General features: G+C 54.4%; 1 protein-coding gene across 1 annotated transcript; it reads right to left on the reverse strand.

Moving 5' to 3' along the window:
- Positions 1-540: 540 nt before the first annotated feature.
- On the reverse strand, positions 541-3,273 carry VOLCADRAFT_99537 (uncharacterized protein; the record flags this gene model as incomplete). Its single annotated transcript, XM_002958250.1, has 4 exons — positions 541-877; positions 1,693-1,777; positions 2,459-2,561; positions 3,223-3,273. The coding sequence occupies 4 exons, from the start codon at positions 3,271-3,273 to the stop codon at positions 541-543; spliced, it is 576 nt and encodes a 191-aa protein (XP_002958296.1).
- Positions 3,274-17,095: the final 13,822 nt, after the last annotated feature.

The raw sequence follows: 17,095 nt of genomic DNA on the forward strand, positions 1-17,095 counted from the left end.
ACCTTCTCTCATGGTAATTGATGAACAAAAGCATCAGCCTATGCAACTGGGGTACCCAATGCCTCCTTACAGCATGTCATCGTGGGCAGCGTCTTCACTGCCCATCACCATGGGTACACGAGGAAAGAGCATTGCATGTGCCCATGCATGCATTCATCCCTGATACACTCCCGAAATGGCTGAAAAGATTTGCGAACTTCTCAATATTGGGCCCCACCTAGACACCTACACTTCCGTGTGGATTCTGTACACAATGCCCAATTGAAGCTCTCCAGAGGCACTCATGGGTAAATGCCTGACAATCAGATGCACTCCTGTAGAAAACACAGTTACCAATCCAGCTCACCGTGAAACCAGCTGTAACCTATCCCTGCCTTTAGTGGTATAACAGCTTGCCTCACATTTCCTGCCTGATATTCATGCACAAATCTTACAAGAAACAGCCCCTGTTGGGCGTGGCTGTTCCTCAATCCGAACACTGGGTTAAGAAACATGTTCTCCTTCCATGCGTTGATTTCTGCCAGCCCCTCCATGCAGTCATTATAAAAGGGAATTGCATGGACACGTGTGTTTGCATGGTCCATGAACAAGGACATCACCCTTGACCCCTGGAGTGAACAGCTCGCGTGCAAGGCACACAAAGTCCAAAACAATATCGGGCATCTGTGCCTGTGCCTGTGCCTGTGCCTGTGCCTGTGCCTGTGCCTGTGCCTGTGCCTGTGCCTGTGCCTGTGCCTGTGCCTGTGCCTGTGCCTGTGCCTGTGCCTGTGCCTGTGCCTGTGCCTGTGCCTGTGCCTGTGCCTGTGCCTGTGCCTGTGCCTGTGCCTGTGCCTTTGGCTGTGGCGCTGTGTGTGTGGCTGTCTGCGTGTCTCTGTGCCTGTGTAGCTGTGTGTGTGTCTGTCTGTGTGTCTGTGTGTGTGGCCTGTGTGTGTGTCTCTGTGTGTGAACGGCCATCCACTCTTAGCCGTGTCCGCTAGGTTCAAGAGAGACAACCGTCTCTTCAACGGGTTATGAGCCCCGGCTTCCTGCCTCCCACGCCCTGACGAGCATAGCTCGCACAGCATCAGTACTGCTGCAACAAGTACAGCTCCCACCACGTTGACACTACCCAAGCTACCGGCCTGTATGGATGCAGGGGGCCCCCGCCCTTTTTCCGGCTTCAAGGAAGCCGACACCCGACTTGTTGTTCATCCCTTTTAGTGATGACTTTGGCTATCCTAAAGGGGACAACCCTTTAGGGGATAAACGCTCCCCTTCGGGGATGAACTAACGGGAATGATGTCATCCCCTAAAAGGTGACTGAAAGACGAAGCAGGCGAAGAAGTTACCCTATGTTTCCCCTTACGGATTTGCGGAGCAAACATACACACTATATTTGTAGCTCTTTTTAGTTTAGGTTAAGCTAGATTCCCGAAGGAGGGCTCCGTTACTGTACTACAACAACGGTGCGGAGCACCTCGCATGGATCATCATGGTCTTGTTCCACCGGCAGCACTGACAGATTGTGGGACAATGCACCTCAGAAAACATTAATACAGCCAGTCATTGCAATATGTCTGAACTTGGGCATTCCCAATAACCTAAGTCAAACATGTTCTCCAGGGTCAACATGTCCTCCAAGGAGACACCTGATGCCACGCCACTCTCCCCTGCCCCCTGACTGCTGCTGGGGCTGGGGCTGGCACCGCCAACCTGTCCACTGCAGGTGCTCGCCCACTGGTGCTGTCAGCCACAGCATCAGCCCCCGCAGCTGCAGCTGCAGCTGCAGCAGCTGGCTCTGCCCGCGCAGCAAGTGCCCGGACTATATGGTGACTCCCTGGGCTCACCCATAACTCAAAGTCCTAATCCAATGGTATGTCAGGTGGTTCAATGCGCCTGCGGAAGAGTGGAACCGCGAGCTCAACCTCCGGCCGTTACATGGGCACAGGTGAGTGTCATTCATGGTACTGTCACGACCCGTGTGATTTATCCCTGATCTCCGGACGGAAAACTTTCCCGACCCCCGAAGCTGCTGTCTCCCTCAGGCAAGGTGGTGCACCTGCGGACTCCTTTGGGTGTATCCCCTTAGAGACAGTCATTGAGCGGGTCCACATTGTCCGTGGCATGTTGCAGGAAAGCGAGGCTCCACTAGTGCAGAGGGGCCAGATGTAAGGATGAAGGGATCAATACACAGTTTGTTCTTAATATTTTAGTTGGCCCCCCTCCAGAGGAGCTGCTACCGGTGGTGCCCGATGACATTGCAGGGACAGGAAGGCTGAGGGAAGGCTCCGCCCATCACAGGCCAGTGCACAACTTGCTGCACTGTTGGCTGAGGAGGAGATAATTGCATGGGAATCGAAGACGACTCCTCACAGGGCAGCGTAGTGGAGGAGGACGCTCCGTCTTGCATACACACTCCATCAGCCCCTCGGCGGCATCAGCAAGTGCTGATGCCAGGGTGCACCCTCATCGCCCTCACCACCAACACCCAACACCTCCCCACACCCAAGGAGCTGTGACAGCAGCTGCTGTTGCTCCACGTAAGACTTCAAGAATGCCTCCCCATCCTTAACAAGAGGTGGCTGCAATTGCCACATATCATGTTTATACACAGACAGGTGGCTGGCAGATGTTAAGGCCTGACTTATGCTCCCGGAGGTTGCGGATTCAAATCCGCCTGCCGACCTCTTGGTGTGCGAGATGTGTTAATTGGGAGGTGGCTCTCCATCTTGTGCACGGTGTAGGACGTGATTATATCAACTTGCGAGCTGACCAGGAACTAAGTTGTGGCGCCGTTGATCCGCTAGATTTGTTTGGATGCTGGTGGTGAGTTGCTGAACCCACGGAATACATTTTTAAGTCGGATGGGGTGAATGGATTAGGGTGCCCCTCTAGCAGGGGAGAGCAGGGAACTGCCTCGGGAAAGGGGGCCGCTGGTGAAGTTATACCACCCTGTAATAACATCATACATACAGCTGCACATTTGCCTCCTTGAAATCGAACTGTGAATGGCAATCATGCCTGTACTTCTTATCCTTCAGGTGCTCCATGAAGTAATCCCTCAGAATCCCTCAGAACCTTGAACGCTGAAAAGGCCTCTTGAGATGCTAGTGGACGCACTTAGTGCGTAATTGTAGACGTTATGCGTGCCATGCTGTGTACCAGCTACTACAGAAGTACTCATCGAACAGCATGCCGGTCTTAGGATCATCGAAAGTGACGTATAGTGCTGCGTGGACCCACCTGAAAATGAGAGGCGACAGATAGGGAAAGCGTTTTGGTAATTACAGCCATATGGCAGGTGGCTAAAGCCGTACTACTAACAATGTACGGCAAGGCGCACCTATGATGCACCTATAAATTCGTCCATCTGCATGCCGATGAACGTGACAGCCTCGATACGTGATGCTTGCTCTGTTTCCAAGTGGTTGTGAATGCAAGCTGCCATACACCCAAGTACACGAGTATCATTGATCAGCGTGGTGATGTCCCATGTTTGGTACTTTAAGCCAGTCCATGTATTCACAGAACACTGGGAAGTGAGTGAAAGGCATGGCTTGGTGGAGGACCATGTACGCGCCACCAGACAGAGCCAACAAGGCATTGTCGGCAACCTCGGTCATGGCCAGGTGCTTGTTAGTTTGCTGATGATGACGATCCCGCACGTACTGGTCTACAGCCGCTTTGTGGGAGTGGAAGGCCTCGTGCCGGGTGTAAGCTGAGCGATACACCTGTTTTTTTTGTAAATACAAGAAGAGGAACGCCACCATTCCCACACGCATTGGGATCAATCCCAAAACTAGGGGGGCGGCTTTCCAAAGCCGACAAGTCGGGTGTCGGCTTCCTCGAAGCCGGAAAAAGGGCGGGGGCCCCCTGCATCCGTACAGGGCGGTAGCTAGGGTAGTGTCCACGTGGTGGGAGCTGTGCTTCTTGCAGCAGTGCTGATGCTGTGCGAGCTATGCTCGTCAGGGCGTGGGAGGCAGGAAGCCGGGGCTCATAACCCGTTGAAGAGACGGTGTCTCTCTGGAACCGAGCAGACACGGCTAAGAGTCATTGGCCGTTACACGTAGCCTGGAGGTCCGCGACCTGCCACCGACAGCCCAGAGGGTTGCAAAAACGGTCTAATCCCCCAATCCCGGGGGGTGGTAGTGGTCAGCCATCCCCCCATCCTGGCTGGGGTGACCGACTCCCATCTCCCATCTTAGGGGCCCGGTGCTAATCCCATCCCTTGAGACAGATTTCCCATCATGCCAGCCTGGGTCCCATCCCCAATCCTATGGCCAGGGTTTCCAATCCCACCCCATCCTCAACCCGCCAGCCAGGGTCCCTTCCCAATCCCTTCGACCAGGGCCATCCCCATCCTGCAGCTGTGTCCACAACCGAAAGCTGTCAGCCAGGGTCCCATGATGGGTTCGACACCCCGTACGGGGCCCGTAAGTTTTTGGCCTTTTTTCGGTATCCCCGTCAGGGCCCGTAGGACTTTTCGGTGGCTCCCGTAAGGATTTTGGGGCGCGAAGCGGCCCCGTACGGGGCCGCCCCCGGACCGGCCGAAGGCCGGTTACGGTGGCTCCCGTAAGGATTTTAAGGATTTATAAGAGGCCGTACGGGGCCCTGTAGGGGAGAGGACGGACCATATAAAGGATAAGGCCACACACTTGGCAGACATAATTCATATTGCAATATTTAACTACATTTTTCATAATACTTTTATAGCTTCTGGTCTGTAACATCCAGCGATGGCAGACAATGAGTCGTCAGGAGGTGACCAAGGGCCTCCTAATCCACCGCCCTCCAAGAAGCGCGAGAAAATAACGAAAATAACGATTTACAGGGCAAAAAAATGCAAAGCGTCACTTTCCACAGCGTTTCAGCCAAGGACAGTGCCCCCGTAAAGGTTTGCGGGGGTTACAGGGGCCCCCGTAAGGTTTTCGGCCGGTACAGGAGCCTGTTACGGAGGGGCCCCCTCCGTAAGGAAAATTTGGGAGGTACGGGGGAGCCCGCAAGTTTCAGGAAGGTCAGTGTCGAACCCTGGTCCCATCCCCATCCCTTGCCAGCTACAAACCTACTCCTTACGTTTACACAAGTGCTGTAATATCGGCTTTCTCTTTAGGCGTAAATCAGGGGAATTGACCAGGGTTATTTTCTATTTCCGCGCGGTATTTTTCTCTTGCTCTATGGCTTATTTCCTCTAGCGTCAAATTCCGCCCGGCTGTGTTCGTTCCGAAGCAGACTGAAGCGACAAACGCTCGTTGAAGCGGATCTCGACTGAGGAGGAACTCGCATCACAGAGGTCTACGTATCTAATTGCACACTGGCTGCTAGTGCAAATAGCGCGTCCTAAGGGGGGAAGGATTGTTATGTTCGATAGACGGCCACAACAACAAATTATAATGCTGTGCTTAGAATGGCAGAACATACAAGGGTGTTCTGTCAAAAAGTCCATGGCTGGGAACGTGCTGATGATGGCGAAGGAACGGGTGCACCATTGGTTCACCCATAGCATAGGTCTTCAGCTGCACAGTCCGGCGCCAACATTCCACGTTGGGTGCGCCAAAGCGCTACGACAAACAACCTGACAACATTACATTAAGCCAGGCATTCCAATTGGAATGCTTTTGAGTCTACTTGGACTTCTGAGCAAGAATTGCTCCTATGCACTAAGACATTTTGTCGCATGTGCAGAGTTACGTGGAGTTGTGCCACAACAAAACCATGAAGACTGCAAACTTTCTCAGAATTGTGCATACTGGCTTGGGAATGATGATGCGGCCAGCATGTTCGCGCCTTGCAACTCCAGCTCAGTTTGCATGAATATAACCAATAAACCATCACAGTACTAGAGAAGCAGTAATTTTGTTTGAGGAAGTACATGAAAGCGTAACAACTAACTCCAGGGTGGGCCTCACTTCGAGTCAGGACCCCCAAACCGGCTTGCTGTTGATAACGTCTTGTTGGTTTAGATGTGACGGAGCGAAGCGCCCGGAGCTTCTAAGGCTGGTTCTGTGGCACTGTCGTACAACTGGGTCGCAGTGGCGACTTAATTCTTGCTGCTCTCCTGGTGAAGTCATTCTGCCTTCACGCAGAAGAGCATACAGCCTTGTCCAACTAGTCAGCGTGACAGGCTGTACTTGGACCCCCAAACCGGCTTGCTGTTGATAACGTCTTGCATGTTGATACGCCTAATGCGGACTTGACCCCCAGTAGGGTCTGCAGATTGCATACAGATTACGTTCGGGTCTTAGTCAAAGTGTCCCAAGCTTCGTCTTGGAAGACGCCCACCTTGTTAAGCGCAAGCTAGTAACAGCCCGACGACCGTTTGTTATCTCTTCCAGAATGGCATCCGATGGTGCCCTGGATGTGGATGTGCATGGGCCGGACAAGGTAAGAACGGGGTTGGAGTGCGTCTGACTGAAGAACTGGCAGGGTGCACCAATGGTGCACTCTTCTCACATTTACACCAAGTCGCGTTCCATGCCTGTTCTATGCCCAATGGTGTTAACCTTCTGCAGAAGCGTCAAAAGCTGGCAAAATCGGCGGGGTTGGGCTTCGCCAGGGACATGGCCGAAGTCCTCGTGGAAACGCTTGGGATGGACCCCATCGGGCAATCGACCGATGCCGCCATCGCCAAAACATTGTCTGAAGAAGGCTTGGTGGACTTGGCGTCAGTGAAGACCGTGGCTGGCGGTAAGAACCACTTCAGCCTAAATTGGTTTCATCGCTTGCTGAACAGGACTGGACAGGACTGAACAGGACTGACCAACCACTACAGGGTATACTTTATCGACTCTTGCGCTCTTTGCAATGTGTCTTGTTTTAGGTCGATGCCTGTTGGAAAGTGCTCTTAGGTACACTCAGGCTTGACACTTCGGTAGTTTGATTAGTTGCCTTTATCCCAATACGACATCGAATCAGGATTGGCTACGGTATGGTTATATACTGCTTGCGTATCCATTCTCTCTCTCTCCTTGTGTAACGATATGAGCGAGTGACGTGTTCACTGAAGGACTCTTATCTCTAACAATGCCTACGCCCATACCAATGGAAGTCTGGGTCCCTGGCATGTAACCGACTTTGTGAGCCGCAGCCTGTGACGCCGACTCCATTCGGTTTTGTTTTGAACGAAAGGTGCAAACTTGCTGTTTTGTCACCGCCTGCTTTCTGTCTTCCTTGCTGGCACAGAGGTCGAAGTCAACGCACGGCTGGCGGATGCGGATTCCGAGGTGGCAATCAAGTCGCTGAGGACCCTCGCCCCGAACCTTAAAGCTCTCCAAGCCCTCAAGCTTGCAAAAGCAGCATGTGCGCCGTCTGCGCAGCCCGCTGACGAGTTGGGCGAGGATGCGTCACCACGGCTGGAGAAAAAGCGCAGTACTAATGAAGAGATGGCCAAGGCCGTGTGTTTGAGTTTGGTTTGCTATGGGACGCGACTTGCAAGCAGAACGTCCTTGCGTTTGAGTTTGGTTTGCTATGGGACGCGACTTGCAAGCAGAACGTCCTTGCGTTTGAGTTTGGTTTGCTATGGGACGCGACTTGCAAGCAGAACGTCCTTGTGTTTGAGTTCGGTTTGCTATGGGACGCGACTTGCAAGCAGAACGTCCTTGCGTTTGAGTTTGGTTTGCTATGGGACGCGACTTGCAAGCAGAACGTCCTTGCGTTTGAGTTTGGTTTGCTATGGGACGCGACTTGCAAGCAGAACGTCCTTGCGTTTGAGTTTGGTTTGCTATGGGACGCGACTTGCAAGCAGAACGTCCTTGCGTTTGAGTTCGGTTTGCTATGGGACGCGACTTGCAAGCAGAACGTCCTTGCGTTTGAGTTTGGTTTGCTATGGGACGCGACTTGCAAGCAGAACGTCCTTGTGTTTGAGTTCGGTTTGCTATGGGACGCGACTTGCAAGCAGAACGTCCTTGTGTTTGAGTTCGGTTTGCTATGGGACCCGACTTGCAAGCAGAACGTCCTTGTGTTTGAGTTCGGTTTGCTATGGGACGCGACTTGCAAGCAGAACGTCCATGTGTTTGAGTTCGGTTTGCTATGGGACGCGACTTGCAAGCAGAACGTCCTTGTGTTTGAGTTCGGTTTGCTATGGGACCCGACTTGCAAGCAGAACGTCCTTGTGTTTGAGTTCGGTTTGCTATGGGACGCGACTTGCAAGCAGAACGTCCTTGTGTTTGAGTTCGGTTTGCTATGGGACGCGACTTGCAAGCAGAACGTCCTTGTGTTTGAGTTCGGTTTGCTATGGGACGCGACTTGCAAGTGCATTCAACCCAGCACATGCATGCTTAGTTGAATGGTGAGATGCGACCCCCCCTTCATTTCGTGCTCGGCAAGCCTGCCACCGCGTACCGGATATGTTGGCGATGTTACAGAACGCTGCACCTTGGTTTCTGTGCGCATTGCGTACGTTGCTCGACCCCGCCGACCAAAACTACACGTGCTCAACTGAAGACATTCCCGGTGGTTGTGCAGCAGCTCTTGAGGCTGTTGCTGGCTGAAATCCATCCTGAGCTGTTGCAACACGGCTAACGCGGGCACGTCCCTATGCACAGCAAATAGCTGTTCCAAGCCAACAGCGGCGTCCATGTCACCGACAAGGCTCTAAACGTCTTATCTGTTCTTATGTTTAATTCAGTTTATGTATGTTATACTTTGCGCAACTTTGTAATTTGACTTTACTCTGAACAAGGTGCTGCACACAACTGCTTCTTCCCCGAACGCTTCATCTTCTTGCGGCAGTTTCACGAGCCCAGTGTTGCAAGCTACGACGTAGGCTTTCGGTGCTTTCAGATACTGCAAAGCAGCCACGCAATAGTCCAGCCTGTATGCCGGGTGCGACTATGGCCAACATGCCCACCTGCGCAACGCGCTGGCGCACATTGTCCTTTTCCGCCAAGAAAATTTATATACACTTGTACAGGCGCATTTGGAGAATCACACGCGCGCATCTGCGCGGTAAAATTCGCTCCTGGCTTTTGGGGCGTCATGTACGGACCTTTTATTCGCGAAGTACGACCGGACACAATTGTGCGAGAGGCTGCTTAACTATTACTTCCTGGCATCCTTGCATTTCTTGCTACAAAATTCGGTGCAAAGATGTTGGTGGTGGGTTGTTCCACTGTGGGCTGCTCGCCCTGAGAAAGAATGGGCACTGCGGGCTTTGCCAATTAGTGATTGTTATTTGCATTAATACATTTGTACATTTCTAAAATCTAATAATCGGTTTATCCAACTTATGCACAAACCTACTTAAAAATTAGCAAATTCATGTAAATGCCAAGGGGCCCATCATCCTGCATCATCAAACCTACATCCACTTTACACGTTTAAACCACACAACCACCAAACACCCCCACCGAACAAACCATCAGGATCCTCCATTTCGCCATGCATGTGCCATCAGAATAATACTAACAAAAGTGATCGTGGGCCGAAATTGCCAGTTTAAATGGGGGGGGCCTAACGGCTCAACTCGACTGTAATCACAAATTTAGATGCTTAATTCTCCATACTGACATTCTCCTTTCACTTCGTCAATTGCTTATACTTTACTGTTGCAACAACTAGCAATGTGTGGGCAATTTGCACTGTACGACCAATGCAAGAAAACAAACCGTTTCAATCATTGGAAAAGGCACACAGCCCACATACTTGCTAATGCCAGCCGATATACTTTCGCCTAAAGCTTTCCAAGAACAAGGGGCAGGAGAGGGGGGAAAGTGCGGGGAAGTGGGGCGGCAGCCCCACCCCGCACATCCCCCCCATAGGGATGAGCGGGAGCCAAAGGAAACATTTAAGAGCATGATTAGATTTCTAGACATAAATTAAATTCCACATGAATGAATGCCTGGAGTGTTTCGCATGCAGGATTGTATGGCATGGTGAACGAGGAGCACAGACGAGAACGTAGGCGGAGTTCTCACCGGCAGCCAGGATGATTAGCGTTGCAGCGAAAAGTGCTGCTAAGGAAGTCATTAAATGTGACATCGTAGCAATAACTAACGCACAGGTGCCGGGCCACCCGGCTGAGACATGAAGCCTCCCTGGAGGGACCAACCACCTTCTTCCCCAGCATGCATCTCGCAGATCCAATACAACAACCTTTATCTCTTAAACATCAGTAATGCATGGAGGCACCATCTGCCGAGGACAACCCAGCTGGCCTGATCGCCTGGTGGCCAGGCTTCAAGCGCCGCCTTGCCACCCTGGCCCATCGACTCAACAAGGCAGCATAACAATGCAGACGACAGCCTGGCACCCATGCCCAAGAAGCACTGGTTGCGGTCCAACTGGCTCAGCAAGCAGTCGATGCGGCGCCCACAGCATCCCAGCCGCTGCAGTAGCTGGTGGAAGAATAAGCAGCGCTAGCCAGGGGCCACCAAGAGGATGGCCACATGGTGGCAAAGGAAGCACAGGCCCACTGGCTCCAGGCAGGTGAATGGACCGGCCCTGCCCCCTGACAGCTTTCCTTAAAGCCCAGGCGGCCGGGCAGCAGCCTGCCCCAGTCGCACTCCAGGCAAACACCGGCCGCCTAGTAACCAACCCAGCACAACTGCCACAGATCGTGGCAGACTTCTGGGCCGAGGTCAGCCGAGCTCCTGACTTCATCAGCCCCAGTGCACGACAGGAGGTACTTGCCCAGCTGTCTGCGGCCAACATCAGCCTCCCTGCAGACGCAGATGAACAGCTTGGCTCCAAAACCATCACAGCAGCGGAGCTACGGGTAGCACTGGTCAAGAGCCAGCCCGGCAAGGCACCTGGATGGGACGGCATCCCAGCCGACCTATACCGCAAGTTCTGGTCCACCATTGGCAACACCATGGCGGGCCTCTTCACCGCCATAGGTGCAACGGGACAGGTGCCGACTGGTTTCCTTGAGGGCATTATCACGGTGCTCTACAAGAAGGGTGACCCCAAGCAACCCGGTAACTACCACCCTATCACGCTACTATGCGCCGACTACCGCCTGCTCACCAAGGTACTGGCCAACCGCCTGGGGCCAGCCCTGGGGCGCATCATCACCCCCGAGCAGTCGGCCTTCCTCCCTAAACGGCTCATTGGGGCCAGTGTGATGTTCCTGCGCCACCTATCGCACCTCCTCTGCAAGCAGAACCGCCGGGGTCTCCTGGCGTTCCTGGACTTCACGAAGGCATATGCCACGGTGGACCGAGACTTCTTGCTAGCTGCTGTGGAGGCGATGGTGGCGGGCCCGCAGCTGTGCAGCTGGGTTCGGCTGCTGCTCAGCAACACGCAGGCACGAGCCATGGTCAATGGCTTCAAATCAAGACTGGTTGGGATGGAGGCAGGTGTGCGATAGGGGTGACCCCTCACACCTCTGCTGTACCTCTTCATCACCCAGGCCCTGCTTTGCTGGCTCTGGAGCCGAGATGTGGGGGTCAAACTATGGCCGAATGACCAGGACGGAGTCACAGCCTGCCAGTTTGCGGACGACACTGAAGTGGTGCTGAAGGGTGAGGAGTCAGTACCGTCGTTCCTGGAAGCCATGGAGACCTTCGCCCGGGCATCAGGCCAGCGCCTCAATGTGGAAAAGGTGGAGCTGTTGAGGGTGGGTGCTGAGAACCAGCAACAACAACAGCAGCCACAACAGCCGCAGCACCAGCCACAACCGGTGGGTAAGCAGCAGCGGCAGCAGCCACTACATCAATAGCCGCAGCAGGAGACAATTGGTGGAGTCAAAGTGGTCACCACCGCCACAGCCCTGAACTAGACAACCGGCCCACACCCCCACAACCCGAATGGCCCAAGATGCTGGCAGGAGCCTACAAGCGGATGCAGCAGCTCGCCCGCTTCCCACTGTCAGCCTTCAGCAGGGCCACCGCCACGTCCGCCTACGGCCTGCAGACGGTCACCTGGCACATGGAACATGGCGGACCCCCTCCAGATGACACTCTGGACCACATCGAGCGGCTGACGGCCTGCCTGGTCGACCGGCAACAGGGCCCAGAAGACCCATTCCAGCGCCTCACAGGTGTACCCAGCAGCCTTCTAGTAGGCCATCCGTCAGCCGGGGGTTTTGGCCTGCTTCCACTCCAACAGAACATCCACGCACGCCATGCTGCCTGGGCTGCACGGCTGAGGCAGCGTGGCCATGCGATTCATTGCACAAGCACTGCCGGCGGCAGGTTGTGAAGGTAGGGGTGCGGGAGGGGAAGTAGCTGCGGGAGCAGGCGGGGACGAGGTGGTGGCAGTGGCAACCAACAGCGAGGCCCGGGGCCTACACCCCTGGGTACGCACGCTGTCCGCCTACCTGGAGCTCACCCACCCCACACTGCCGCCCTGGGCTCTGACAACCGCCCGGGCCACGGGACCATGGCTCGGCAGCAGCAACCTTCCCGCAGACATCAGCCGTATCGTGGAGCCACTGGGTCACTTGCCGCCTTTGGAGGACATTGGCAGAACCGCACTGGAACCCGGTGAATGGTGCTGGGCGGTGGCACTATGGGGCAACCCACTGCTGCCCAATGCAGCCAATGCTGCAAACACCGAGGGCCCCAGCCGTCGACCAGGCCTGGAAGCATACCATGCGGCACTGACACCATGCACGAAACTGCGCATGGTGGGGGACCTGGTACGGGTGTGGGAAACAGCAAACAATGGCCAAGCCACCACCCTCCAGGGAGCAGCCTGGCATTCGTGGGCCCGTGAGCACCTCGACCCAGCCACAGGCCCCGCCCAGATGCAGGACAAGGATGCCGCCCTTGCAGCTCATGAGGGCGGGATGTGCGTTGTCCGACGGTTGAATCGCCAAACCGACGCGACAAGCAAAACCTGCACTTAAAAGGGCACCTTCAGGCATGCTCCCGCTATCGATGAGGATGGAAGCGTCGGACTGACACACTTTACCTCGAAACTGCATAGTCAAACTTTCCGAAACGGAGAAAGGTAAGGGAGCGATGTCAGCATCAGAAGCAGATACTGGAGGATCGTACCAGAACTCGACAGGACCGGTTAAACCTGCAGAACGACGCTTGCCTATTGCAGCCACAACATCATACAGGTGATAATCAGCGTAGTACGTACGAAGCTGAGTCATGCCGGACAACGAAGAACGACACTTATCAGCGACCCACTTAGGCAACAGAAAACCACCTGACGTTGATTGCGGTGCGAGACTTTTGCAGTTCAAGTAGTGCGACAGATACTCCCTAGCGTGAGCGGGAGGCGGATGAACGAAAACGTGATGTCCGGCACAGCTGGAAGACAGAAAGCTGTTCGGAGTCGAACTGAATTTGGGGCACATAGCTCGACGCGAAGGGGCAAACGAATCCCAAGTAAAATGCCGACCAGTCAAACGCTGAAGCTACTCGAATTCGGAAGTGCGAAGTATGCGAGTCGATGGAATAAGTGCAGAAGCAATCGGAACGCTCGAATTAGTCTTTGCATTACAAGATCGACGAGGCTCAGCAGTAAGAGCAGCAAAGACAGCAGCGTCCTGACGCGCGAGTTGCACAAACGGCGAAGCCTGCTTAGACGAAGCAAACTTGCCAGTACCGAACGAAGCCGTACCCAACGAGGTAGGCGATAGCGAAGCGGCGACAGGCGAACGAGACGAACGAGCCGGAAGCGGAGGCTCGCAACTGGGAACGGGGCAGTCTTGCACACAGGACGTGCTAACGCCAACAGATGTGCCCAACTGTTCACAAAACTTAGCCCCCCCAGGATTCTCGCCGCAGTTCTTGAGGAACCAATCCTCAAGCCACTCGAAACTCGGAAAGAATCCACCCTGCATAACTACAGCCGAGTGTAAAGCCAAGCGAAGACAACGGGGTCCAGCGCTGCGATGAAAGCAACCGCGACGTCCTCTGATTGTATTGGCAGCCCGCATCGCTGGAGTTCATTTTGGATTGCTATTTTCTGTAAATTCCAACCCTGCGCCAGGGTCACTTGCTGCTTTTCAAGAGAATCCGGAGACATTTCCAGCAACTTGTCGAAACGCGGGTACGTAGGCGCCTTCTCCGTAAGCGACAAAGAAGAAGCGCGATTAATGACTTGAACAACAGCATTGTCGCGGTCGGCAATGGCCGCGACAGGGTCAGCAGCAGACATGAGATACGACGGCGGAAGCGAAGTAGGCTAGGATCGAGAAGTCTCGATACCAATGTTACGATCGAGCCTATTTAAGAAGCTTTCCACTTGTGTGGTGGGACCGAAAGACCCCTAGTGATGAGGTGGTGAGCCGTCTTATCGACCGGTCACCGACGGAAGTACGGCAAAGTGCATCAGATTAGGTGAAGGCCCTATGGCGAAGGCCAAACTACACCGACGAACGATAACGAATAGGCGAATGAGAGTAATGTAACAGCTCATGCTCGTTACAAATTGCGTTCAAGTGCGTTCGCGTTCAAGTGCGCTTGAATTCGGGGGCGTTCGGGTGCGTTCGGGTGCATTCGGGCGTGTTCGGGTACGTTCGGACGTGTTCGGTGTTCGGGTACGTTCGGACGTGTTCGGGCGCGTTCGCGCGCGTTCAGGCGCGTTAGGGTGCGTCCGGGTGCGTTCGAGCGCGTTCGGGTGCGTTCGGGTGTGTGTGTGTTCGGCGAAAAACGTGCTTGCGGACCCTATCCTACACCACCTCACCGAACGCTCCACGGGGAACTACGACCCCCCTCGCGGGCGGCAAGCCCGCGTCTAGTTGCCCCTGAATGACAAAATGCCGACAGGGGATGCCTCGGTGTGAGCCCTTGTATCCCCCAGACAGGCAGATGGCTGGCAGAGGTTAAGGCCTGACTTCTGCTCTCGGAGTGTCCGGGTTCAATCCGCCTGCCAACCCCCCGATGAATGAGGGATGATGAATGGGGAGGTGGCCCCCTATCATGTGGACGGTGTAGGAGGTGACTACAATAACTTGCGGGCTGACCAGGAACTAAGTTGAAGCGCCATTGATCCGCTAGATGTGGTTGGATGCTGGTGGTGAGTTGGTGAACCCAATGTATACATTCTGAAGTCGGATGGGGTAAATGGATTAGGGTGCCCCTCCCGCAGGGAAGAGCAGGGAACTGCCTCGGGAAAGGGGGCCGCTGGTGAAGCAATGTAACAAAATACTTACAACAATAGTACGACAAGTCGGGTGTCGGCTTCCTCGAAGCCGGAAAAAGGGCGAGGCCCCCCTGCATCCGTACAGGCCGGTAGCTAGGCACGTGTGACAATTGATGGGTAGTGTCAACATGGTGGGAGATGTGCTTGTTGAAGCAGTGCTGATGGCGTGGGAGCTAAGCTTGCACCGGCGGAATCGTCAGCACCGCCTGCGGGCTCCACGCGAATCGCATCCATCCCGGGTGCATGCCGCATGGACAGTGCGGCAGACCGCAAGTCGGAATGCCCGTGCGGGCAAATGGTAATGCAAGCTGGGTGAAGTCCGGTGCTGTCTGTAATGTTTCTCCGAAGCGCCAGCGTCCTCAGCAATCCGCCCCACAGCCGCGAGCTTCATCGCGGCACACCGCAAGTCTCCGGAGGCCCCGAGCATTGGCTAAAGTAAATGTACAAACGAGCGGCTTGCGTATTTTACAGAGAAATGAAAGCAAATTCGTCGGCCTGCTGGTGGCAAGTCGGAATGCCCGTGCGTGCAAATGGTAACACGAGCTGCGTGTTCGAGTTATCATACAACGTCATCTCAGAATTCAATTATGAGATACGCGGCACCTTTTGAGATTAAATTTAGCCCGAGAGGCGTTCATGTGACTTTGACCTTCGTCAATGGAGGCAGCCAAACTTGTGCTCATACGATTTTTGTTGGCTACAGGCGATATACCTTGCAATATAGAATGCAATATATTACCAATAACGCGATTCAGCCGGCCGAGATATTATGTTTGGTCCGTTACACACGGCCACACGGCCACACGGACATGGGCAAAATCCTACAGGTCGGGGGCCCCCTGGGCGCTTCGCGCTGGGGCCCCGCCCCCAAAAAGGTTCGTACATTGAAGGTGTTGCACCTCAGTGAGGCCCTGTACATCAACCGTGCGCACCAAATTCCAAGTAGACGACATAGCAATGAAACACGTACGGCAACACCTACAGTGTCAAACCCACCCAGCATCTTCATGGTGAATCGACCTCATAGGCCGCGTCGTTATCAATTTTTACCGGCTCCTGTTGTGCAATGGCACTTGTGACAGCTATGTTTGTCGGAAGGCTCGGGGGCTGGGCAAAGCTGCTTTGCTCTAAGCCGTCGCCGTTTATTCCTCTTTGCTTTGGCAATGCTCTTCTTAATGGGGTCCTCGACCTTATTGAGCGAGTGAAGTTGGTAAGGCAAAGCTATTGTTTGTATTCACCTAACGAACAGAGCCCATTTCGCTTGCTAATTGTCTATCTCATGAAGCATTGCTTTGCTGTAGGGCTGGGTAGTATATGCCGTACAAACTGGTATGGTGCTGGGCCGTCGGGAAGGTCGCCGGGATTGCGTGAAGTTGATGGCGCTATGTGGCGCGAGTCACCCCGGGACCTTCCCTAACTCGTCGGGCGCTTCCGGTGAGGGCGCTTCAGCCACGGCGAAATGCTCCCCAGGGAAATTCGTTTGGGGAGATTCTCATGCCTAGGCTCCCCAAAGGGAGAGAGCCCCGGTACAAAGGGCCTTCCCCAACGGCAGAGGTCCCCACGGCTTGGGGACGCAGCCATAGCTGTCCCTTTGGTTGCTGACAAGCACAGTAGCAGCATGGACTTTTTCAAAGAAACAGAGGCTCGCTGGCACCCTAAACGAACAATGCACAGATGGCTGGTGGCAGACCTGGTGCCAGGCTTACAGGCACATGTGCAGTTCCTTGGCATATGTTCTCACGGTTGCTCACACCATTCACGCTTGCGCCCCAAGACCCATGCCCCTCCCCCACGGCCAACCTGCTCAGACCGTGCACGCCTTCACCTTTCCACCAGACTGGAGGCGTGCTGCCTGCCCGTGCCTCCAGCACCATCAGCACAGCAGCAGATGTTACACTGTGGCTCTATCGGTGACTGACCGTGACATGCAATGGGGCATCGGCATTGGGGCCTCGTGGATTGCATCACATATTGCGCATACCTTCAATGGACCCAACACCGATGTGCTGTCTGTGGCATCAAGGTTCCTGTTCACGCCCCTCATAACGAATTCGGCATTCTGGGCAGCACTTGC

Source organism: Volvox carteri (genome assembly GCF_000143455.1).
Source record: "Volvox carteri f. nagariensis unplaced genomic scaffold VOLCAscaffold_89, whole genome shotgun sequence".
NCBI classification, from domain to species: Eukaryota; Viridiplantae; Chlorophyta; class Chlorophyceae; order Chlamydomonadales; family Volvocaceae; genus Volvox; species Volvox carteri.